At 44.8% G+C, this 25,309-nt stretch overlaps 1 protein-coding gene and 1 long non-coding RNA gene across 6 annotated transcripts in view; one reads left to right on the top strand and one right to left on the bottom strand.

Annotated features, from left to right (window-relative positions):
• Positions 1 to 20,163, top strand: part of LOC112160186 (histone demethylase UTY) — a 36,862-nt gene extending 16,699 nt beyond the window's left edge. Inside the window, exons 8-29 of one of the 4 annotated variants that reach the window (XM_024294587.2) lie at positions 232 to 266; positions 602 to 695; positions 771 to 897; positions 976 to 1,074; positions 2,382 to 2,601; positions 6,311 to 6,448; positions 9,131 to 9,262; positions 10,336 to 10,419; positions 10,498 to 10,593; positions 12,162 to 12,521; positions 12,602 to 13,455; positions 14,007 to 14,136; positions 15,174 to 15,279; positions 15,356 to 15,561; positions 15,634 to 15,695; positions 15,769 to 15,843; positions 15,920 to 16,183; positions 16,262 to 16,449; positions 16,518 to 16,659; positions 16,731 to 16,857; positions 16,974 to 17,144; positions 19,033 to 20,163. In XM_024294587.2, coding sequence (XP_024150355.1) covers positions 232 to 266; positions 602 to 695; positions 771 to 897; positions 976 to 1,074; positions 2,382 to 2,601; positions 6,311 to 6,448; positions 9,131 to 9,262; positions 10,336 to 10,419; positions 10,498 to 10,593; positions 12,162 to 12,521; positions 12,602 to 13,455; positions 14,007 to 14,136; positions 15,174 to 15,279; positions 15,356 to 15,561; positions 15,634 to 15,695; positions 15,769 to 15,843; positions 15,920 to 16,183; positions 16,262 to 16,449; positions 16,518 to 16,659; positions 16,731 to 16,857; positions 16,974 to 17,144; positions 19,033 to 19,062 — 3,740 coding nt within the window. In that variant the 3' untranslated portion in view covers positions 19,063 to 20,163. The remainder of the gene's footprint in view (positions 1 to 231; positions 267 to 601; positions 696 to 770; positions 898 to 975; positions 1,075 to 2,381; positions 2,602 to 6,310; positions 6,449 to 9,130; positions 9,263 to 10,335; positions 10,420 to 10,497; positions 10,594 to 12,161; positions 12,522 to 12,601; positions 13,456 to 14,006; positions 14,137 to 15,173; positions 15,280 to 15,355; positions 15,562 to 15,633; positions 15,696 to 15,768; positions 15,844 to 15,919; positions 16,184 to 16,261; positions 16,450 to 16,517; positions 16,660 to 16,730; positions 16,858 to 16,973; positions 17,145 to 19,032) is intronic. The other 3 variants (XM_024294588.2, XM_024294589.2, XM_024294590.2) reach the window with 3 other exon arrangements.
• Positions 20,164 to 22,024: 1,861 nt separating this feature from the next.
• The window catches only part of LOC112160102, a 7,387-nt gene continuing 4,102 nt past the window's right edge, over positions 22,025 to 25,309 (bottom strand). For both annotated transcript variants that reach the window (XR_004949141.1, XR_002921605.2), the window contains exon 2: positions 22,025 to 22,373. This is a non-coding gene — a long non-coding RNA (uncharacterized LOC112160102). The remainder of the gene's footprint in view (positions 22,374 to 25,309) is intronic.

Genomic DNA, 25,309 nt, shown 5'->3' with positions numbered 1-25,309 from the left:
CCATCTGCTGAGAGTCACTCAGGCAGCTGAGATCAGACACTGCAGAGCTTCAGACAAAGGAAGGTGCCTCCAGGAGCACATCCACCTCTCTGCTCTGATGCTCCCCTCTCACTCAGACGACCTTGACTCTCTGATAACCACATCCTCAGGAGGAGGACGGACTCGGATAGGGCACCGTTCTGTCCGATGTGTTGACTTAAACCATCGTTTCTTCTTCTTTTTTTGTTACAGTTCAATTCCACATCGCTCATTTGTATGAGATTCAGGTGAGTGATTCTTCTTTTTTTCCTTTTTTTTACCTGTTTGCTCTGGAGGGTAAAAAGGCGGGAATCTCCGTTGTGATTTACTGAAAGCTCTGGATTAAAAGAAAAAAAAAGAGAAAGGACAGGAGAGCGTGAGAATGCCGGGGATAGCCCTGTTTTTTAATAAGGTGCTGATGCGAGGCGGGATCAGAGCGCGGGCGGGAGGGGATGCGAGATTAGCCCGTCGACGGGGGTTGCCACGGAAACAGCAAAGTCTGACTTCCCCTCCTTTGTATGCCGGTGGTCTCTCGTTCCGCTGGAGGGGTGACGGTGAACTCTTTCCTGTTGTGTGATTTTAGAAGAGATACCGCGCTTCCAAGGAGGCTTACGAGAGCCTTCTGCAGACAGAGGAGCTTCCTCCGCAGGTGAAAGCCGCTACCCTGCAGCAGCTTGGTAAGTTCCCGCCGGTAGTTTGCCTCAAAGAGAAGCCGCATCCGCGCTGACCGCTCCCCCCCACAACCGTCCCAGGCTGGATGCATCACACGGTGGAACAGCTCGGAGACAAAGCCAGCAGGGACAGCTATGCCATCCAGTGTCTGCAGAAATCTCTGGAAGCTGATCCAAACTCTGGACAGTCCTGGTACTTCCTTGGCAGGTGTGTGGAGTACAGATCCTTCTGTGTTTTTGGCGGGATTCCTGCGCTTTCCCTCAACGGGTTTGTGTTCTTCCGCAGGTGCTACTCGAGTATCGGGAAGGTCCAGGATGCCTTTATCTCCTATCGGCAATCCATAGACAAATCAGAGGCCAGTGCGGACACTTGGTGCTCTATAGGGTACGATTCTCCTGTTCATACTTGTATTTGAAAATATCTCCTTTTTCGGCCAAACTGTAGAGCTAAAGTGATTGTTCTGGAATTTAAATCAAAGGTTTCAAAGTCTTAGTCCCTTAATTAGGGTCCTCATTATTTATCTTTGGCTTATGGTTTATGTTCTTTGATTTACTGGAACGTTTCAACCATTAACTTGATAATTCCAGTAGATTCTGAAGGAGAAACGACCCAAATTTATAACCACATTTATTGACCAGTTTGCCATCAATTGTTTTTTTCTTGAGGGAAAAGTTCATCTTCATCCTCTGTGAAACGTCTGCAGACAGTTTGAACTTATTTGGACTAGAGTCCATGTATTACAATGTGGTCTAAATGTTATTTTACATTTAACTGTCGAACTGGACACTAAAAACCAGAAACCAGCCTCAGCTCTGTCTGACTTTTAATGTTTAACCAATACAACAAAATAAAACAGTTCAACCAACATAAACGCTGGTATTTTCCAAATATAATAAAAAGAAAAAACATGAATACACAGCAACTTTATTAGCAATGTCCTTGTAACACTGGAAAATTGTTTGCTACAATTTATGCTGAATATTGGATGATTAAAAACTTTCATAATAAATCCAGATTTTATTTTGAGGTCAGAGGCTCTTCTACTGTTTCTTCGCATGCAAAGAATTTTTACAGACTCGTTTGTCTTGTTGTTTAACTTTGCTAGCCCTAAGGTTTCAATTTAGAGGTTGGAGCAGTTGTTTTAAGTGAATAGTGGATGAATTTAAGACGTGGCCGAGACAGACGTCGCATGCATCATGGAGGACAGAGTCTGACGGTTCTAGAAAATAAAACTTCCTTCAAAAATCAGATATTAAATAAAACGCCAAAGAATGTGGCTTGTTAGGAAGTGACCCAGGACTTTGGGGACCCTTGTTCTAGACCAGGGGTCTCTAAAGTCAGTCCTCGAGGGCCGGTCTCCTACATGTCCTACATTCTTATTGGCCAAACACACCTGATCCAGGTAATCAGCAGCAGATAAGGCAGGATTTCTGGAAAATTAGGAGGAGGCCGGCCCTCGAGGATCAGCCTCCTGTTAGGATCAGCCTCCTGTTAGGATCAGCCTCCTGTTCTAGACAATTTGGATGGTCATACCGTGAAGTGAACTGTATGTCCAGTAGCAAATAGAGCAGGAATCTTAGAAAATAAAGAGGGTGGTGGATCTCGTGACCCATAGTTGGACGGTCCTGATTCAATTCTTGTACCCTCTGACCCGACCCATTGGTCATGGTGTATCTCCACTTTCTGTTCAGTGTTTTGTACCAGCAGCAGAACCAGCCCATGGACGCTCTGCAAGCCTACATCTGTGCTGTGCAACTGGACCACAGCCACGCCGCAGCCTGGATGGACCTGGGCACACTGTACGAGTCCTGCAACCAGCCGCACGACGCCATCAAGTGCTACATCAACGCCACCCGCAGCAAGGGCTGCACCAACATCGCCGCGCTAACCCACCGCATCAAATGTCTCCAGGTGGGTGGAGAGAGGAATTTAAGGAGATGGATACTGCTTCAGAGGGATGGAGTCCTGAGTCAATTTAAACCACAAATTGAGACATTTTCGGGCTTTTACAAATTCCCCCCAAAATCAGTCGACAAATTCTTGCAGTCCAAGAGGAGACAAACGATGGGCTCCCTCAGCATCAGCAGCTTCTTCCCTTTCTGAATTCCTCCCAAACCTGAACTTCTTTTCCTCTTCCAAGCTGTCAAAGTTGAGACTTTCCTGAGGTGTCTTCTCAAGTGTAACATGTTCCCCCTGTTCCTTAACATCCCTGTTAGACAGAAGATCCACTATTCCAACTTAGTCCTCAGGGTGGAGAACCTGAATTAGGATCAGTCCTCCTAAGACACGGCACACAAGGTCCTGCTCTAGTTTGGTATCGTATTTCCTCAAATACAAACTGTTTCAGAGAAAGAGCAGCTTTCTGGAAGAACTTGGAACTGTTGAACTGTTGCTCTCTGGGCTCCTTCTAAACTAAGGTGGAGGATGTGTTTCTCAAAAGTTGACCCGAAATTGCAGAAATGCGAGTGTGGGATCTTTGTTCTTAGGATTATCTTGGCTTAGTTCACATGTGTCAAAGTCAATTTATCTTACAGCATTCACACTAGCATTATCGCAGGTAATGCTTTATATCTAGTTCATAATTATGTTAAAAAGTTATGGTTTTAATGTTTTAAAAATGTAGTTTTAGAGTGTTCAATAGATGTTTATCCTGTTCGGCCCGCGACCTAAGTTGTGTTTTGGATTTTGTTCCCTTGTGCGATTGAGTTTGACACCCTTGGCTTAGTTGGTTAGTTGTTAAAGTCTAGGATACATGAAGTGCTCTAAAGGGTTCTGGCCCCAACATTTACGCAACACCAAGAGTTTTTGCTGTGACTTGATTGTTTGACCGCTTTACGTTCCGGTGCCAAATCAACTGCAAGTCAAGAGAACTTGTCTTATAGGACGATGTTGATGAAGGTTCTTGTTAATCCAGATGATGTAGTCATGGCTTTTGGACTTTAGTTCTCAGCAGTTCCCTCAAATTTTGGTCAAACCAAACACATTTCTGTGATGTTCCATGTGGTCTCTAGACTGAATCTAGATCCATCATTGTAGTTTCTGATTGTTCGGTTAAAGATTTATGGCTTTGTTAGTGCTGGAAGTGATGTGGTTGTGCTTTTTTTTGTTTGATCAGACATTGTCTTTCTGAATATCACGGTTCACCCTTTTTCTGTCTCGCCGTTTTGTTGATTTTTTTTTGTCAGTGCATCCTGATTGGTAGTAGCCCATTGCCAATCAATCCCCTCAATGTCATGTCTCCTGTACAGATTTCGTTCCATTTGCCACAGTTACAAGTCTTTTCTTTTTCTACGAGAGTTTGAACTTTGAGAGTTTGAACAAGACAGAAAAGTGTGAAAATCTTCATGTCTGTCTGAGAAAAGTGGAGTTTAACAGCCTTATAACATCTAGAATGCTACTAGTTTTAGGAATGCAATTCCGGTGATAAACTAGGGACCATTGTAGTGGGCTTTTCCACTGTATCCTGGTTTTTGGCTGTAAAGCTTTAGAAAATGCTGTAAAAAACGTGTCTCCTTTGATGGTCGACGTTCCTCCTTCTCAAATGATGCTCAAGACCTCTAGTCCACTCTCCAGAGAAGCTACATTCACACCGACCACGGCAACGGACGTTCAAGCGACAACTTTTAACGAAGTCTATGCACAAAAATAAGCAGTTTTCACGGTTCCATGTTCAACACTGTCGTGTTCACGTGTCCCTACGCAAATTGCTACGACTGTTTACGACCTCCAAAGTATCTCACAAAAGTGAATACACCCCTTACATTTCTGCAGATATTTAGCTATAAATGTTTATATAACGAGTAATTTTGAATGAAAAATACATTTACACTGCTGCACAAGATGGACATTGGCCACTTTTCAATGTGTCAAAAATTAATTTTGGCAGTGTTCAGCAGATATAAAAATGTAAGGGGTGTACTTACCTTTGTGAGATACTGTACATACAAAACACTCAGCTGTTAAACGCACGTTGAAAGTTAAACCAGGTCATACTTTAATCAATCGGGGTCTCTGATTAGGTAGTAATAAGGCCGGCACAATAAATCGCAAATATATCGCTATTGCGATATCAGCCCGTGCAATACGCATAATCGCAAAAGATGGCGTAAACTGTGATAATTGGCCACTTTAAGACCCAATCCAAATTCTTCCGTTCTCCCTAGCCCTTCATTTGGCCCTCCAAATGGAGAGTTATAAAAAAAAGTGTTTGGACATTACTTTCGTTCGCTGATGTCATCAAAAATCGCCGGTCCGCTAACTTTAGCGCAGAGCTTCCAGCGCTTGAATATACATAACAAAAGCGTTTTTTAACTTTAAAAAAGGTCATATTACAACAAAAAGTCACTACTTACATTTAAATTCAAACTTCTGTGGTTCAGAACGCACTCATGTGAAGAAAAGCGCTTGTCAGCGCGACGTGGTTTAGCCTCGCGACGGAGGACTTTTTGTATCCCTCCGCTTGGAGGGCGAAATAAAAAAATAAAAAACCCGGACACACTTGCACTTAACTGCCCTTTCAAATGGAGGGGAAGGGAAAAGTGAGAATTCAAATTGGGCCTAATTGTTTTATACTAAAACAATCTTACGGCAATTGAAGTAATAGTTACCTCACCCATTTGACCAATCAGATATGTCTTTTTATGTTACGCCTCGTTTACACTGAGCAGTCCGGTACGGGAAGAGTAGTACCGGATGGACCATCCTAGACATGGAGTTATGTTGACTTTTATTCAATAAAATAGTTGCAGTGAGAAGAAAATTATGTATTTTTTGTTTTGCAATTTGTTCATGTGTCAAATCATATCACCATAGCAATATTGATCACTGATATCGCACATTGCAAACTTTCCTCATATCGTGCGCTCCTAGTAGTGACGTATGGATGGCAATCCCTTTTATTTCACAGATGTACCAACATTTGAAAATGTATCATGACAGAGAAATTAATAATTGTGAGTTGTGCCTGGCTGGAATTGACACCAAGTCCTTTATATATCAGAGTAGAGCTAGATTGGAGCAAGATTTATGAGATTTGGCCCAGCCTCTTCCGACTGTAAGTGGTGGACAAGCGCTAGTAAACAGTAGATGACAAAAAAGAATAAGCCCCTCCTGCTTATCCAGTGTGAACGTGCAAACAGGGATGTAAAACAGACAACTATTTGAGGAAATACGGTATCTCTGAAGAGGAAATGAGCTGTAACTTTGCCCTTTAGCTTCTATTGACACTACAACCTCTGAAACCATTGGTTCCGTTGCCCATCTAAATTGTTTTCCCATGTGCATGAAGGACCGTCACCTTCCACCCCGCATTGGCATAACCTCATGGCATTAAGACAAGCCCAGCAGCTTGTTTTAATGGATCTCCTACTGTGTTGGGATCACTCTTGCTAAATGTCATTCGAGTGCCTCCTTGTGTGCTTCATACATGATGCAGGGTTGTTCTGTGGAGCCAGTTTCAGCAGAGCTCCTCTTGTGTTTATAACCTCTATTTACCATTGCTGATCATTTCCTTGTTTTTGAGGTCATCAGTATTTTCTTTCAAACAGCCTTGCCTTTTATTTTTATTTATTTTTTTTGTTGTTTTTTTGTTTTTTTCCCACATCGTTTTCCATTCCCCTAGGCTCAGTTGAGTAACCCCCAGCTCAGTAGCCTACAGGGTAAAAGTAAAATGCTCCCTCTTATTGAGGAGGCATGGAGTCTACCAATCCCAGCTGAGCTAACCTCCAGGCAGGGAGGCCTGAGCAGTGCACCACAGCAGGTGAGACACCAGATAGAGCAACTCACACCCCCCACCCGACCCCGCCCTCCTCCCCCCTCCTGCTTTCCCCGTTGTCCGAGCACATCCTTAGACCTGTCGACACTCGCACTGCTTCCCACCTCCTCCCCCACACGGGTAACACTTGAGCTCGTTCCCACCCTCCTCTTTTGAGCAACTTCCCTCCAGGAATCCTAATCCAGATTCAACACAACTGTTTATTGGGCTTTATCAATGCAGCTGCTACGCTGGGTCCCCCGTTTATGGCATCAGTTGAAATGAGGAAGGATTCGGCCAGGTGTTACCCAGTCCTGCACTCCCCCCGCCTTTCCTCCACAGCAACCACCCGGCTTCACCCGCCACACTCAGCTCAAGCCGATCAAACCGCAGCCCAACTTAAACTCCAACCTAACGTTTGGTCACTTAAAGGGCAACTCTCAGGGTATTCCGGGTCGATCCACAAAGCTGTGGCGATCATTTGATCACAAACCTTTTAATGTCCAAAAGTCTTGGGTTATTCGCCGGGATCGTCTGCTTTAGGCTTAGAACAAACTGGTCCACCTAAAAAAAAAAAATAAAAAAAAATAAGTTAGTTTGCAGTAAAAATAAATACAAATGGATTATTTAAGTTATCACCATGGAGGATCTGGCATTCCTAACAGGAAGTACCTGCTGGTTCAAAGAAACCCAAATCCCATAGACTTCTATAGAGAGATTAACAGCTAGTACACTTCAAAACGTGAATCATTGAATCAATTAACAAAAGCTCTGTAATTTGTTTCTTTAAAAATATTAGTCTTTATCAAATTCATTTTTTAAGTCAAGTAAACCCTCAACTGAATTTATTTTGATGAAAACTATTGATTTTAAAAGTAACAAATTACAGAAGTTCTATTTGTCAGAATAATCATTCTTGATCTGATGCCTTTTTTTTCTTTTCTTTAATTTTTTATAATATTTTTCTGTAGTTAAAGTTATAAACTGACCAATCAGATACCTCAATGAAAGTAGGTGGAGCCTAATGGCCCCCAATATCCAACGTTCAAAACAGATTTCCTGTTAACTTCCAACAATCTCACTCCTGATTGGTGAGAGCAGTTCCCATAGAAACACGGACTCAGACCGACTTGGACCAATCACTGCTTACTTACCTTGTCTGTATTGCAATAAAAAAAGGCGACCGACCGAATCGGCTTCAATTGGTTGGGACAACAACTAGAACTCTAGTTCTCAAATACAGTCAATGTTCAAAGGCACCATCCAACTTTATCAATCACGATATGTTAAAGTCAGTTGTACCGTAGTTCTTAGGCCAGAAGTCGCTCCGGTGTATGCCAACAAAAATGCAAAATGACGAAGAAAAAATTAATTATGCAAGTCGCACTTTTGGGAGAAATTTATTTAACCCTTGTGCTATATCTAGGTTTGTTGACGTTGGGAGTGGGGTCATCTGGTCAGCTGACCTTTTTTTCAATCCTTTAATTTTTTTTTATCTTCATTGGTGTCCATGGCAGACATGAAATCCTTTTCACCTTCATCCACATTTGGATATCATGTCAATTTAAGGCTTGGGTCATCTGGACCCCTTAAGAGAACACAAAATACAAGACCATGAATATCGTGAAAGGCAAATGACAATAGAATAGATACCATTATTGTTTAGTAGCCACTACCAAACTACGCAAAAAACAATTTATAATCGGAAAAATACAAAATGGTGTAGCCATGTTTTGTTCTTCCTCTCAGCCAGTTTAGTCCACCCTCAAAAGTGTAGTGTGAAAACAAACCAGACACCCAAACTGTTTTAGTCTAGACCCAAATCTGGACAAAGGAAGATTGAAACAGGGATGTGGGCGTGGCTATAGCTCAGTGCATTGAGGTAAATTGAGCCCCAAATTGCCCCAAACAAGCGGAAAAACTAAAAAATAGAGTTGAAAGGAGCCTGAAACCCATCACGAGAGCTGCTCTTTAAGGAGTCACCTTTTCCTTTCCTTTAGAGGGTTAAACTTCTAGAAATGTCAAACTTGTGGGCCTGTGTGATCGGTGAGGCCGCGCCGCTGTGAAGCCCCTCCCCCTTTCCTCCGTCCGTCCTCCTCCCACTTCAGTAGCTGACCCTAGAGTCCTCGCAGCCGCTCACAGACCCCCCCCAGCAGCCTCCATCGTCTACATCCAGTCACGCCCATCACGCAGTAGAATCTGCTCTCTGTGTTGTCGTAGCGTTGCAGCCGTTTTTCTGTGGGCCAGATGTGACTTTGACCTAAAGAAATGTCGCTTCGGTAAAAGCTTTACCGACGCCGCAGAGCACAATCAGGTCGGTTTGAGTCAGCGGTCGCATCCAGCTCACAGGACTCTGGAGAACTTTAGCTTTGAAGGTTGAATCGCCGCAGTTTGTTGTTGTATCGTCTGATAGGAGAGGCTGCAGCGATGCTGCAGCTGTGGTGACGTTTCTCTCTGCACAGACGGCCTTGACTGTGTTCACAAAACAGAATCACAGCGTTGCTCTCCTTTTTTTCCCTCTCTTTCTTCCACTTTCCGCCACTCTTCTTCTTCATGAAATTATTGTTTTTTTCCGCTCTTTCACCCCCATTCTCTCTTCTTTCCTGCATCCCCTTCCATCTCCATCCTTTCATTTCTTGATATTCCTTTGCTTTTTTGCCTGCTATCTTTCCGCCCCCCCCCTTCCAGGCTTGTAAGCCTAATCACAGTGCAGAGGGCGGGGCCTCGGGTCAGTCTCTGCCCCCTCATGTGGGCTCTCTGGGCCAAACAGAGGACCAGTCCTGTCCAGCTAAGAGGAGGAGAGCTTCTGGGCCCAGCAAGGTAAACCCTGATGTGGGAAGTCTCTTCTCTCCAGACTCGTTACATATCGACGTTTGGTTAAGGAACCCTCCGCGTCAAAAATTTTGTTTTGGGTGACCCAATTCGTGCTGGCTGTTCTCCTTAAATCACGGTTCCTCAATCTATGGACCGCCATCCGGAACCGGTCCAGTACCAGTACCGGTTTGTGTCAGGGCCTGGTTCGCGTCCAGTACTGTGTCTGGTACTGGTTGGGGTCAGCACTGCGTCTGATATCGGTTGGGGATCCGCTATCGCATCGGCGTCCGGTACCCTAACCCAGTACCTGACAGTTTGTGGTTTAATGCCAGGGGTTACTCGGCGTTAAACCCTAACTGTCAGGTACTGGGTTAAGGTACCGGGTTTGGCCAACGGTACCAGATGGAAACCCGGCGTTAAAGCCCAAACTGTCAGGTACCGGTTCCGGGTTTGGACACCTTTACTGAACTCGAGTACCAGACACAGACTAGTTATCGAGACGTGTCTGGTAACAGTACCAGATGCGTCACGAGAACCAGTCTGGTACTGGTACCAAAACCAGTATCGGACTCATCCCAAGGACCAGTCTGCGTCTGGTACCAGTTGGGGTCCATCTGGGGTTGGGGTAAAGTTGGGGACCGGTACCGGTTTGGGTACCGGACGCGGATGTGATAGCGGACCCCCAACTGATATCAGACGCAGTACTGACTCCAACCAGAACCAGACAAAGTACCAGACGCGAAGGGATCCTTGGGACGAGTCCAGTACCTGTACCAGACTCAGACTGGTCCTCGGGACGTGTCTAGTTCTAAACCCCGTACCATGTCTGGTATTGGGTTAGGGTACCAGTCTGGGTTTTGGTACTGTACGCGTCCTGAGGACCAGTCCGCGTCCGGTACCGTGCCCCAAGGGTTGTGGACCCGTGATTTTACAAACAAACAAGACGTCAAAGAACGACAAGTTGGGGACACCCGAAATGTGAAAAAGTGACGTGAAGGAGTCCAAACATCAATATGTGTCGACTTGGGAATGAGAATGTGTCGTCTCCCTACATGGTTGATTATTTTCCTGAACTTCAGTGTTCTCCTCAGAGCGACTCCTGGGGGAGCAACCCAGCACAGCAGCCAGCACCCAACTGGAACCTCTCCCCTCAGAAGTTACAGGTCTGTTTTTTGTCCTTTAACGCCGCAGCGTGCCGTCTCAGCAAACGCAGATTTTTTAATTCTACTGTGGAACTGCAGATGCTGGAACAGCTGAGGACAAACAGGGCCAACCTGAAACCTCCACAGCTGCAGATGCTGGAGCAGCTGGAGGCTCAGCTCGCCATGATGCAGCAGGTAAAACCTGATCGCAGTCGGAGTGTGAACGAGAAAACCTCTAGACTCAGACTCAAAGCCGGGCAGGAATATCTGTGATAGAGCTTCAGCAGAAACCACGATTATTTATTTATGTAATTAAATACACAGTCTTATTAAGAAAAGCAGATTTTTGTGTGAAACAGGCTATTTTATTCAATTAAATTGACAAATCTATATGAATATGGGAGATTACACCATGAATAAAAGTAGCCCTGTCATTTTTCCTTCAGCAACTTGTTGAATTGGACCTGTGTGTTTGTGTTTGTAGTTGTCATGTCAACGGAGACAACAGAAACATTCTGTGTACGTTCTGTTCAAGGTCCTTTTTGAGTGACTGACTTTGAAACAGTCAAGAAAAAATACTGCACATTAGCAGCTACATCTATGGATAAGAATCTGACACTTGACGCCCACAACTCTGAAGTTTAAGACAAAGAAAAACTCTATAGCTGCTAGTGGAGTTCAACCCTTAGTTTAGTGGAAACACACCAATCAAATGACGTACCTAACGACATTGGGCTGTTTAAGAAAATATGTCTCTATTTTTTAAAAATATGCATTTTTGATGGCATGTGATCTACCTACACTTCCTTCGTACTGGACACTTGTTGTCTTAACCTCACATTAGTATTAGTCCTGGGTGTCCCGGTTCACGGCTGGTACCCCGTCTGGTACTGGTTGGGGTCCAGTATTGTGTCTGGTATTGGTTTAGGTCCAGTGCTACATCTGGGACAGTACTGGCCGTTATTACAAAGTGTTGCATAACGGCACAAAGCTAACCTTCCATTGGTATTAGTGAGGTGTCGCATAATGGCACAAAGCCGACCTTACTTTTTGCATGTTAGTGCAAAGCTAACCCTACACTAGTATTAGTGAAGTGTTGTATAACAGCGCAAAGCTAACTTTCTATTGGCATTAGTGAAGTGTTGCATGTTGGCGCAAAGCTAACCTTACTCTAGTATTAGTAAAGTGTTGCATAACAGCGCAAAGCTAACCTTACTCTAGTATTAGTAAGGTGTTGCATGTCGACACAAAGCTAACCTTACACTTGTATTAGTAAAGTGTTGCTTAACAGCGCAAAGCTAACCTTACACTAGTATTAAGCTAACCTTACCCTAGTATTAGTAAGGTGTTGCATTTTCCGTGCAAAGCTGACCTTACATTTGTAAAGAGCTGACTGAGAGTGTTAACTGTGCAAAGTTAACCTTACACTAGTACTAGTAAAGTGCTGCATAATGGCACAGAGCAAACCTTACATTAGTCAAGTGTTGCAAGTTGGTGTGTTTAAGGTAAAGTAGCTTTGTCCTGATCTGCAACACATCCTCAAAGCGGCTTTAGTTTACTGCAGTAAAGATTTTTCAGTCTTGCATATTTCTTCATTTCGTAATCAATGGAATTGCATTATTGCACTGAAGGGCTACAATAGTTCAAAGACCATGTGTTGCCGGTGACAGCTCTGATGAGGATTCAATACTTTTCATTTTTCTGTATCCGTTGAACTTCATAAACACTTCCTAAAGACTTTTTCCGGTTCTTTTATTCTTCAGATGAGACAGAATGCCTCTGGAGGACAGGTGCGCCCCTCCCTTCCCAACGGCCCCACCATCAACTCGCTCCCTTCCCCCAACCCCAGCCTCCACCCTACACGGTTCCACCTACCCCACCGGCCCCCCTGCCCTCCCCAACCGCTGTCAAACGGGCCGGTGGGCTCTGGGGCGCACTCGGACTCTGTGGGTGAGGGTGGGAGTAATAATCAGCTGGGGCCCGCGGCCGCAGGACCCAACGGAGACGTGCCTTACCTGCAAGCCGCCACTGGCGGCAGCGCAGCCCTGCTACCTCACACCTGCACAAGCACGCAAACACAGGACACCGCGCCGCGCCCGGCTCTTCACCTAAACTCCTCTCAGGTGAGAATCCTCTCTGTTTAGGCAATCCCATGAAGAACGGCTGTCGGTCTTTGACCTCACAGACGCTCTCTTTCCTGCAGGGGCTTCAGAAGGGGTGTGTCCCACCGGCCACAGGCTCAAACAGCGAGGAGACCCACCTCCAGACACCCAACTCCTCCACCTCTGTTAACCCCAACAATCAGGTTGGGCATTCGACCAATGCCCCCTCGCCGCGGCAGCCGCCTCACAACCACCTCCCCTCCCCGCCCTCCGTCCCCCACTCCTCTACCTCAGGTGGTGCAGGACCTGGTGCTACCAAAGACGACAACACCACAGCCACTCTTGTCACCGCGGCCCCGCCCCTCGGTAACGGAAGCTCCGAGGGCAAAGCGACGGTACCACCTGCTGACGGCGCGGTGGTACCGGCGGACGGTGTAGCCAATCACATCCTCTCGGGGGACGCCGACAAGGCGGCAGAAGGCGGTGACAAGCCGAGCCTTAGCGCAGACAATCCCAGGCTCTCTGCCCTGCTGGCGGGGGGAAAGGGCCCCGAAGAGAAGGAGGGCCCGTCGGAAGGAACCGCGACCACGCCGACGGAGCCCCACAAGAAAGTCAACAACATCCACCCAGCCGTTCTGCCCTCCACCCCCCACGCACAGGGCAGCTCGGCCGCCTCCTCGCCCATCTCCGCCATGTCCACAGCCACGCCATCGCCTAAATCCTCAGAGCACAACCAGACCGGCGGCCACAGTCCGTCCAGCGCCACGCCCACCGCGCCCGCCGTCAACGGCAACGGCAAGGGGGGCATCTCCGAGGACTCCCAGAGCCCCCTGAAGGCCGATCCACCTGCCTCCACCTGCTTCAAAGCAACACCTCCACACATACACGGCTCCTCGTCGGCGTCGTCCTCCATCTCCATCTATCCCAGCTCCACAGACGTGCTGAAGGCCTGCAGGTGAGGCTCTGCTGGCCCACAATGCACTGGAGCAGATTCTGTGGCATGAGCGGACAAAAATTCAGAGCGCTACTAAAGTCGAAGAAGTCAGATGTTTAGATTTTAGTCGATGGTTTTATCTGTTTATTGGCAGAACTATGACTAAACATTTTTGCTGTAGATTACAAAAAAAAACTTTTTTTATTCTTAGCTCCTTCAAATTAAAAGATCATAGATTGGGATTTTCAAATAGTGGATTCTCACATATTTTTTAATTTATTTTTTATGATATAGACTAATAATGTTGCCTCATAGTTATAAAAACATCAGTTTACAAATGTGTGGGGTTTTTTTAATCCTGTAAGGAGTGTATTTTCTGGTGGAATGTCTCCCCCCGGTGGAACTACAGCGCCAGTGCAGAACAGTGAAGCGATTATGTAACCGTCAACAACACTGAAGGCCACTGGGCCGCCTTGTTGCCGTGCAGATTTGGTTGATCTGAACACATTTCCTCCCCCCTCTGAAATGTCATTCAGTTTTCAACGCTGTTTGTCTTTCTGGCGTTCATGCAGAAACCTGGGGAAGAACGGGCTTTCAAACAGCAGCATCCTCCTCGATAAGTGCCCTCCTCCCAGGCTGCCACCCCCTCCCTCACCGGTCCTGCCTAAAGACAAGCTCAACCCTCCGACCCCCAGCATCTATGTGAGTACAGATGAAGATCAGGCTAATGGTCGTCCTCTGATGTCTGCTAGGGATGGGTACCAAATGCGTTTTATCTGAAGCCAGTACCACTGAAACAGTTCTTGTGCCTTAACGGTGCTCGAACTGGTGCTTCAAAAATGAGAAAGACTTTGAATTTAGGTGTGAGAAAGCACATAGTAAAGGTTGAATGTGCCTAAGAGGCTTTATTTCATTCTGACAGTCTGGACTGCATCTGTTTTCACAAATAAAAACACGTCATTTCAGTTTGCCGGATCAGAATCTATCATCTCGCTTTGCCTTCTGCATTCTGACTTAAGCTCCGCCCACCATTACCCTCCGTGTTATATGAGCCTGCCCACCATCGCTTAAAAAGGTCACATGATTGGCTAAAATTGTATGACAAAACTGATTTGATTGTATGTGATTGTCATGTCAGAAACAAAGTAATGGAATTGGATTTGTATATTGTACTCCCAGTACATATATGTGTCATACTGGTAGTACTTTATCCGACAGTAGTCCTTGTACTTGTAGTACCTTGTACCAGTTGAACTTTATAAGTTGGCAGTACTGTATACGTTGATAGCAGTAGTACCGTATACTTCAATACTGGTACCACCTTCTGTATCGATACTGGTAGTACCTTTTGTGTCAATAGCAGTAGTACCTTATTTGTTGATACCAGTAGTACCTTATGTGTCAATACCAGTAGTACCTTATGTTTCGATACCGGTTGCACCTTATGCGTAGATACTGGTAGTACCCTATGCGTCAGAACGAGTAGGAACTTATGCATCGATACCGGTAGTGCCTTCTGTATCAATACAGGTAATACCTTATACGTTAATACCGGTAGCACTCAATACGTCAACACTGGTAGTACCTTGTACGTCAGAACCATTAGTACCGTAAATGTCGGCACCAATAGTACTGTATACATGGCCTTGGTAGTAGAATATACGTCAGGACTAGCATCAGCCCTGTTGGTGGTTTTGGCATTCTTGCCTAATGTCTGTTAACTCTGCTGACTGTGACAGCTGGAGAACAAGAGGGACGCTTTCTTCCCCCCACTACATCAGTTCTGCACAAACCCCTCCAACCCCGTCACCGTCATCCGAGGCCTGGCTGGAGCTCTCAAGCTGGGTAGATGTTTGGTTTAGTTTTGTCTCTCTGATGGTAGTGAAAACCTTTCCTTTGAGCTGTAACTCCTCCTCCACAGATCTGGGTCTGTTTTCGACCAAGACGTTGGTCGAGGCCAACCCGGAGCACCTGGTGGAGGTCTGGACTCAGCTCTCACAGCCCGCCGATGAGAACTGGGATCCGACGGGCACGAAGAAGATGTGGCGCTGTGAAAGTGCCCGCTCCCACACCACCATCGCCAAATACGCTCAGTACCAGGCCACGTCTTTTCAGGAATCCCTGAGGGTGAGTCGAGGTGTCCGGGGTTCAGAGAGGTTCGTATCTGAGTGACAGGTTCACTGATTGCTGTGTTTGTAGGAGGAGAACGAGAAGAAAGCACTAAAGGAACCTTCAGACACAGAGCCAGCATCGGCAGAGAGGTACTTGATAACAACATTCGTATTTGTAAGAATGCTGGAGGTAGAGGAATCTAACTCTGTTTTTGTCTTGAAGTGCTGCTCGAAAAAGAAGAGGGCCCTTGAAATACATCAAGTTTGGAACCAACATCGACGTATCGGACGAACGGAAGTGAGTTTTTTCCTCAAATGCTCGGTGATCCTCCAGGATCGCTATGACAGACGAGTGACGGCGTTCTCTCTGACAGGTGGAAGCAGCAGCTGCAGGAACTCAGTAAACTGCCGGCTTTCGCTCGGGTTGTGTCTGCCGGGAACCTGCTCAGCCACGTGGGCCACACCATCCTGGGGATGAACACAGTCCAGCTCTACATGAAGGTGCCCGGCAGCAGGATCCCCGGCCACCAAGAGCACAACAACTTCTGTGCCGTCAACATCAACATCGGGCCCGGCGACTGCGAGTGGTTTGCGGTGCCGGAGCCGTACTGGGGAGTGATGAGCAACTTCTGCGAAAAGTAGGCTGGCTGTGCGTCTGATGTCAGTTGGGGTCATCTTCTTCTGAGTCCTCATCGCCGTTTCTTTGTTCTCGGCAGGAATAACATCAACTTCTTGATGGGTTCCTGGTGGCCCAACCTGGAAGACTTGTATGAAGCGGACGTGCCGGTTTACCGCTTCATCCAGCGACCCGGTGACTTGGTGTGGCTCAACACGGGCACCATCCACTGGGTGCAGGCCATCGGCTGGTGCAACAACATCGCTTGGAACGTCGGGCCTCTCATCGGTACGGCTGGGATTATTGGTCACCTTTAGATAAAAAGTTCCTCTTCGTGATCTCCCGTCTTCTTGCAGCCCACCAGTACAAGCTTGCAGTGGAGCGCTACGAGTGGAACAAGCTCCAGAGCGTCAAGTCTATGGTTCCCATGGTGCACCTCTCCTGGAACATGGCCCGCAACATTAAAGTGTCCGACCACAAGCTGTTTGAGATGATCAAGTGAGTGGTGGCGGGTGTGGCTTCCCGCAGAGGGTTGGAGCGAGCGTTGACTGAAGGTCTGTCTCCGGCAGGTACTGCCTGCTGCGGACTCTAAAGCAGTGCCAGTGGGTGAAGGAGGCCTTGGCGGCCGCCGGCAAGGAAACCGTCCTGAGGCCGAGAACGAGGGACGAGCCGGCCCACTACTGCACCATCTGTGAGGTCAGTCTGAAGACGTTTCTTTCAGCTCTTCTTCGTCTTTTTGGGTAGAACCTGGATGAAGTGGCAGCATCTCTGGGCTTCTCACCGCGGGTTTTACTTTTGACGTCGTTCTGCAGGTGGAAGTCTTCAACCTGCTGTTTGTGCGCCGCGAGCTCCTGTCCAAGAAGCCGTACGTGGTCCACTGCCAGGACTGCGCCAGGAAAGGCAGCGCCACGCTGGACGACTTCGTGGTGCTAGAGCAGTACAGGATGGAGGACCTCATGCAGGTCTACGACCAGTTCACATTAGTAAGTCCTCGGGTCTGCGGCGAAACAGCGAGCCGCTCCTCCTGCTACAGTCCACGTAACAGCTGACTCGGATTAAGCTCTGTGGATGTTGGGAGTCAGAGGCATCCCGCTCCGGTTTCAGCAAATGTGGGTGCCATATTGTGTTCCTCAAAAACCCCGTTTGTTCCTCAAGGTTCCAGTTACCTTTTTGTAGACTAAAGGAGAAGTCGTGGTCTGACCCAGAATTTACCCTGGTTTGTTGCGTTTTGTTAGAGGTCTGTCTCACAACCGTCAGTTAGATTACATCAGCGATAGGCAACTCCAGGCCTTTCCAACATCCCCTGCTCTGGCATGTTCCAATTGGCTGGATACACCTGAACCAGGTAATCGATATCTGGGAATCATACAGAGACTGCGGGCCTCGAGGCCTGGACTTGCCTATCCCTGTTTTACTTAGTCTATGCCCGAATTCCTTCATTACTCACTATATAGTGCGTTTACTATTTTCTACAATTCCAAAATCCAGTGCCCTAGAAATTACCCAGAAGTCTTTGCGAAAACTAGTATACATCAATGGTCACTACATTAGCAAATAGTCCACAATACATTGCGGTTGAACAATCTTTGCAAAAAAAAAAAAAAAACGTGTTTAAATTAATTTTTTTAATAGACTATCTACATTCTCACCATCAGAACAAATAGACGTCGTGAAATATTTGTATTCAATTTTCAGTTTGATTGCTCTGAAATACAGTATAATGTTGGATTTTAATTTATGAACCAAAACAAACCCGAATAGGCGGCCTTGCTGTCAAGTAAACAAATCTTTCAAATAAAGTGTCAGTGAAGCTTCCTGATTTCAAAGTAAAACTTTTTATAACTGAAAATATACTTTATTGTTTTATATCGGGACATATGTCGGTATTGTGATATTAAATAATTGTTATCGTGATATAAGGTTTTTTCCATAGCGCCCGGCACTAGTTTATTCCCATTTGGCGGTCCAGATGAAATAGTTTAACGGGCTGCAGTTTGCCCACCCCTCCGCTAGTATGGTAGCAACCAGTGAGTTATTTATCACTGGAGATGACATGCTAGCTTGTTGCGTACATAAAGTTGGACGCCATATTGGAATGGTATAGATGTCTGTTTGCTGCTTGTTACAATTGAACAAATAGATCTGGAAACACAAGAATATGACTTTTCACTAGTAAATTATTGCTGTCAGCTGATAAAGGAGAACTTCTAGAAAATATTTTAACTAGATCTGAGTGAGTTTACTCTAAATAGTGAACGTTTAGGCTGATCTTGTAGTCTATTCAAAGCTTCAGACCTCGCACTATTTCCACGTTTTCTGGCAGGACGACCGATCTTTTTCGTTTTATGGAGGATGATCGTGGTATTTGTATGTGTGTTAGACCTCAGATCAGACCAGATGACCTGCTGGTAATCAGATTACTAAGTGGAGAAAAATAAACTAACTAGGATTACCTCAGTAGTGAAAAGGGGGAGAGTCCATCGGCGCTGAATCCCTGTCCGGTGGACGGACCAGTCCTTCTGATAGAGGCTGGTTGGGATCCACTTGTAGAACGGGACCAAAATTTGGAATTTTATGGTCATTTTACTGGTTCTGCTAAGCCGTGTTTCATTATTTTTATACCATTCCAACATGGCGTCGCTCTTTACGTATCTTGGAACAGTAAAACGGCTGATGCATCTCATTGGTAGTAACAGTCCAGTATGAACACCGTTCTTGTAGACTTTGGACACGTTTCAGATTGTCTTTTCAAGCCTTTCCTTTCGTCAACATCCTTTCATTAGTGGAGAACACCTCAGGTTTACCGTCTTCACATACTGTCTGCACTCCACCACCCCGCCTGACCCCCGCCTGTCATCTTCTCTCCTGCAGGCCCCCCCTCTTCACTCGACTTCATCTTGACATTAGGCGGCTCTCCCGTCGCCTTCTGCTCTGGAGCCACAGAGCCCCCACCCCCACGAACTGAGATTTTACCTGAGAGATCACCTGAACATCCCCCACGAACGGACCATTTCTGATATTCAGGAAAGCCGCCGCCGTCTCCTCGCCGCCGCCACCCCACCTCGCCGCCGCCACCCCTCCTCCCTATATATGGCTGGTCTCCATAGCGACGGCTGGAGGCCGAGGCGGCCGAGCGCGTCTGTCTATGCAACCTGTTTGAAGCGCCGTGGCCGTCCAGAAGGAGGCGCCACCTGGCTCGACAACAGAACTCTTCCTCCCCCTCCTCTATAGACAATGGTTCGGCCCTGTTTTAAAGGAGGACTTAATCAAATGTGTTTGGGACGGGGGGGGGTCTTTAAAGTGTGATAAAAATGTTTTGTAGATACTTGTTAACTGTCACAACTGGCAACACCACCCGTAAAACGACTACTGACTTGACGCCCCTCCCCCGCTGTCCTTTTCTATTCTGGTAACAGGACTTTTACCCCCCCTCCCCCCTCCAGAAATCTTCTATTTTTCCCTACAGAGCACTCGCCTGTTTTTGTTTTCACTATAATAGATGGTAATTTTAGGAGCTAAGCCCTCCCCCAAAAAGTGTAATGTGAAGATTTTGCGTGATTTTCTTCTTTTTTTTCCCCTCTTTTTGTTCCTTTTTAACGGCTTTTGTTTTTTTCAAAGCTATGGTGTTTTTGTTAGAATAAAGAAAAAGTTTTAAAAAAATTACTAGCCAAGTCACAAAGAAAATGGGTTGCACATAGACTTATGGAATTAAGTTTGTGATTTTTTTTTTGTTTTGTTGTTTCTAATCTCGATGTAAATTTACACTATTTATAAAATGCATATTTATTGCTTGAAAATATTTGTCGATGGAATGCTGTTATTTTTTTCCAGAGTACCTGCCATTAAATTTGAAGGAGTTCTGTCATTTTAAAACGACTCCTCTTACATTTTCTATATATAAATAAAATTGCTTAGCAAGCATTGTACAGAAACGGACATTTAAAATCGTTTTATTGTTTGAAGAATGTTTTATGAGTCAATAAACACAAAGTTGTCAAACGATTCAAGACATTTTTCTTGAGTGGAGGCTTGAGTGGAGGCCTGAAACCCAGCAGACAATGTAGCTGTAGACGGACGCACACAGAATACTACACTGTATGCCAGGTCCAGAACTCGCCATGGACGCAGGAGCGCCACCTGCTGGTAAAAATGGAGAAAATCGGGACAAATTGGGGCTGCCGGCGGAGACCCAGTAGCCAGATGTAGCTGCTGTCAGCCCCACAGGATCTACACTGACTACTGAGCAGCCGCCGGGCACCCAGACGGATTCATGGGCGTCATCACGGCGGCAGCAAACACAAACGCTACAAGACAAAGTCTCTGACGGTGATGGAACATTTTGGTCCTTTGGTCTCAAAGAACAAACAAGCTGCCAATTTCCTGTGTGGCAGCGAGTGTGAAAAAGTTCTCTGCAGGTTAATAAACCACTTTCACACTCATCCCAGGTGAGGATGGAGACGAGAGAGAGAGAGAGAGAGAGAGAGAGAGACGGACCCCCCACTCTGAGGACTTTCTTTGAAACTTTGCAAAGAAAAAAACAAAAAAAGTGCAAGTGAAGGATGATGAAACTGATGGCTCTCTTTCCTTAAACTGTTAGGGAGAAGGCGTTCCAAACGCCTTTAAACTGCTGCTGGATTAAAAATACAGAACAACAAAAAAATGTAAAAAAAATAAGATATTTCTTAAATCACGAGGTCATGACTGTCTGGTAAAAATCGTGCACTAATTTCAGGATAGTTACCATGGTGACACGCCGCTTCATGAAGCTGGAAATTCAGCTTTTTAACAAGCGCCTGATTTCATCACCCTGTAGGTTGATTTGAGGGGTATTTTTCCCACAATGCACCTCTTCAGAAACTCATTTAAATTCAGATATGTTAAATGTTAAAAAAAACTGAAACATAGTGCATGCAAAAGTAATAGAAACATTTTAGTTCAACTATTTTACAGATGGAGGGTTTATAATCTGGGATTAGGATTGAGATTTTGAAGGATTTTTAATTTTATTAAATAAAATGTTTCTCAATGACCTTAAAAGTAAAGTATGCAAATAATAATCTAATGGATAAGAGTCAATAATCTGGGATTAGGACTGAGATCTTGAGGGATTTTTAACCATCTTCAACAAAATGTTTTAAAAACTGAAATTTAGAGCATTCAAATAATTATCTAACAGGTGAAGGTCAATATTATGGCATTAAGATTAAGATCTTGAAGGATTTTTTATTTTATTTATTTATCTAAACTAAAGTAAAATCCTGCAATTAATTGGCCAACAAGTAAGGGTCACTTATCTGGGATCAGGATTAAAACTTCAAGGATTTTGTTTTTATTTAACAAAATGTTTTAAAAACTAAAACCTAGAGCATGCAATTAAGTAGCTACCAGCTAACTGTTATTCTGGGATTAGGATTGAGATCTGGAAGGATTTTTTAATGAATTTGTTAGAATATAACGAGGAGTTATGAAAATGAATCTTAATGATTTAAAATTAAAGGTTGAATTGTGTTTTAGTAGTAAAAAGTGGAATTTTCTTTTGCTCAAATGTGATTAAATCAACACAAAAGCGGGTTTAGCCGGTTCGGACCGGTTCAGGTTGGGCAGCAGAGGTTTTGGATCGGTTGGGCAGGTTTGAAAGCTCACCTGAACCTCGTCTGCAGAGCCACATATGCATAAATGCAGACGGATTTTGGGGCAACGGCGCCTCCAAGTGGGCATCTGAAAGATTGCATGAGTTTTTCAGTGATTTAGTTCTGGTTTTTGGTTGTTTTTTATGCGTGAAAGCGAATTAATTTGTTAGTTTTAGTCAATTTTTAAAGGTTGCAAAGCTAACTTTACATGTTGAGGCTTGGTGGCAGCAGTATCATGGTATGGGAATATTTGTCAGCTTTAATAAAAGACAAAATAAACATTTTTGCTATGAATCGACTCAATTCTAGGTTTTTTGTTGGTTGTATTTGTAGTATTTCCAGGCGTCTCGTGGCGGTTTGGAGCTGGAGAACTCAGCGGGGCCGAGAAGATAAAGGCGTCCCGTCGTGGTTTATGGGTTAGCTTTTCAGAACCGGAGCCGTTTAGACAAAAATCAAGTTACATGCTGCTGCAAAAACAAGACGGGTTCCTCCTCTGGAGCCTTTCGGCGTCCCTCGCCGCTGCGCCGAGCCTGGCGTCCAACCGGAGGACGTTTCCATCACAGGTCGACCTCCACGCTGGTCCTGGAAACACAGACGAGAGCAGAGGTTAGAGCTGGAGTCAGAGCAGCCGAAGTCGGATCTAAATCGACACTTTTCCACGTGTGACTCGAGGAAACCAGCGGGGTCGTTTTAGCGCCGGCCCCAATTAAAGAAGACGGGAGCTTCCTGTTCTGACAACAAAGGCAGGAAGCCGCCGCTGCAGCGCGGCGACGGCGTTTCTGAGAGGAAGACGGGAGCGAGCGGCAGAATGGATGTGCAATTGTTCAGCTTTCATTCATCATTTCCTCCTCGACCCCCCCCCCTCCCATTAACAACACACACAGTGTGTTTAATGGGGCTCGAACGCTGGAGCGGCCGACCGTCTGCAGTTCCACCTCTGGGAGATCTGGCAGCGCTCCAGCAGAGCGGTATGTGACCAAACCCCCCCACTGCCATCCTCAAGGCTAACAATCTCTCCCTGTGTCGCAGTCCGGGGGGCGAGGGGGGGCAGCAGAGTGATCAATGCCCCCCCCCTCCCCTCTGATGTTTCCGTCTTTGTGAGAAGCAGACAGGTGGCCCTGACTGCTAATTTTAACCAGGCTGATTGTCTGCATGCGTTTCCCACAGATATGTATAGACCGGCGACCAAGTGGGTCAGCGGCTCACACACACACACACACCTCCAACCCGGGGGTCTGACCTCGGATCGGCTCATTCTGCCGCTCCCCGATTGGCTGCCCAATCACAGCCAATGGGAGGTCTCCGTTTGGCCCATTCATAAAACCCTCAGGTCACTGGAGAATGGCAGATCCGATTGGAATTCTGCTTCCCGACATTAATGAGTCATGAGCCGCACGTCCTTCAGGTTCAACCCCTCCTTCAATAATCATTTCTATAATCGATCGATAGGAAAAAAAATGACATATTTATTTACATAAAAGCCACATGTGTCAAAGTAAAGGCCCAGGGGCCGGATCCGGCCCTCCAGATCATTTTATTTTACCGTCATCTTTTATTTCCAGGATTTGTTTTTTGTTCTTTTAACAGGATATATTTTTTTGGAAATCAAAATGTTTTGCATTATTTGCAAGTGTAATTTTTCATATAAAAATGGTGTAAAAGTAAAGATATTTTAACATTTAATTTATGTCTAACTTGTATAATTTTGACAAAATATATTTTTATGGAGAGTAAAATTTTGACATTTATTTAAAGTTTATGTTGATTTATTATGGAATAATATTCCTCCCTATTTTTATTCATATTTATGTTAAAAAGTTACTGTTTTAAAGTTTTACAAATGTAGTTTTAGAGTGTTTAATAAATGTTTCTCCTGTTCGGCCCGCGACCTGACGTGTGTTTTGGGTTTTGACACTCCTGTGGTAAACAATTCGTTAGAGTCCCACTGTGATCTTAATCTACACTGTAAAAAGTGAAAAAAATTGATCAATTAAATTAAAAATAATTAGATTTCATCACAGTAAAATATCGAGGATTTAAAAATATATTCAACAAAAACTAATCATTTAAATGTAACAAAGCTTTTGTGAATTCATCCAACATTTCACTTATTACAGCGTATCTGTTCTAGAGGTCTGTGAATTATATTGTTTTTTAGCCAAAATAATAAAAAAAAAAAAAAAACGTGTTGTTTTCTAGGACATAGTTTCTGGACAGTGGCAGGAGAAATTCCCAAGAGAATCTGGACACAAAGAAAAAAAACCTGGCGCTCCATAAAACAACGTCATCGACTGGGACCAGAACCCCCGTTTCAACCTTTTCCTCTTAAACATACTGTAACTGCTATTGTGATCAGCTGATTCACAGAGGAACAAAACTGCATCTACGGCTTTTCCTCCGGAGGTAAACGGGTGTAGATACACGATTTGAACACTTGTTAATGTTGACGTGAAAAAATAAAACAATAAAACGTTCTCTGTCCCGTTTGAAGTTCATCTTGCACACCAAACAGTTACAGTTTATTCAGATTTAAAAAGCTCTGAAAAGCTTCTAAAATGTCACTTTTCAAAGGGTTTCCTAAAGTTTAGGAAATGTCCGGCTAAAGTTGCTAAATTCCCCTCCGACTGTTGGGTCGGAGTGAGCCCGTCATCCATCGTGTTTACTCTCTCGCTAGCTTACACATCTCCAAGCTAGCATTAGCACAGTTTATGTCCAGATTCCAGTTGAGACGAGGAAAACGAAGACGTTCATGGATTTATTTGTCCACAAGTGACAATAGTACTTTCTACAAACAAATAGGATCTTTTACAAACTGCATTTACTCGTCGGCTCCCAATTCCTGATTTGATTAAAGAGAGAAATGTCACTTTAAGCTTAACTTTCTTTCCATATGTCCTCCATCATGAGTAAAATCCCCTAAAAAACACCTTAAAGAAAAATTTTTAAGACTATTTATTAGAAATTAGGTGATTAAATCTGGAATTTGTGAGCAAGGAAGAGCCGGGATGGGATTATATAAGATCACTAAATGTCTATTTATCCTGTTTATGGAAGTACATTTGTGATGATTGATTGAGTTGCACATTAATTATTTTTTCTTGATTGCTTGGAATAAACTATTTCTAATCTAAAAATTACAAAATTAATGTTTGTTAACTCGGTAAGACTCTAAAACTGTTAAAAATTGTAGTAAAAACGCTTGTTTTTTACAACACATCCCAGATTAACGTCCCAAATTCTGCTCCTAATCGTAGAGTAAACTCAGATCTTGGTAGCTGGAGAAACAAACTGAACCGTTTTCCAAATCTTTGTGTGCTTGATGAGTCCAAGACGTCAAACAAAAAAAAAACTTTCTGAAGATGCCAACAGAAGTTGGACCGCCCCTTTAAGAGAATTAATAAAAAAAAAGTTCCTGTCCGTCGATGCTGCACAAGATTTTGTTGAAACTAAAAAAATAAATAAAGATGGAGAGGTGCTACCCGTTACCATGGTAACAGTGAGAATTAGCACAGAGGAAG

This window comes from Oryzias melastigma, linkage group LG2 (genome assembly GCF_002922805.2).
Source record: "Oryzias melastigma strain HK-1 linkage group LG2, ASM292280v2, whole genome shotgun sequence".
Taxonomy (NCBI): domain Eukaryota; kingdom Metazoa; phylum Chordata; class Actinopteri; order Beloniformes; family Adrianichthyidae; genus Oryzias; species Oryzias melastigma.
Note: the sequence above shows the minus strand (reverse complement) of the source record. Positions and strands in the feature narration are given on the sequence as shown.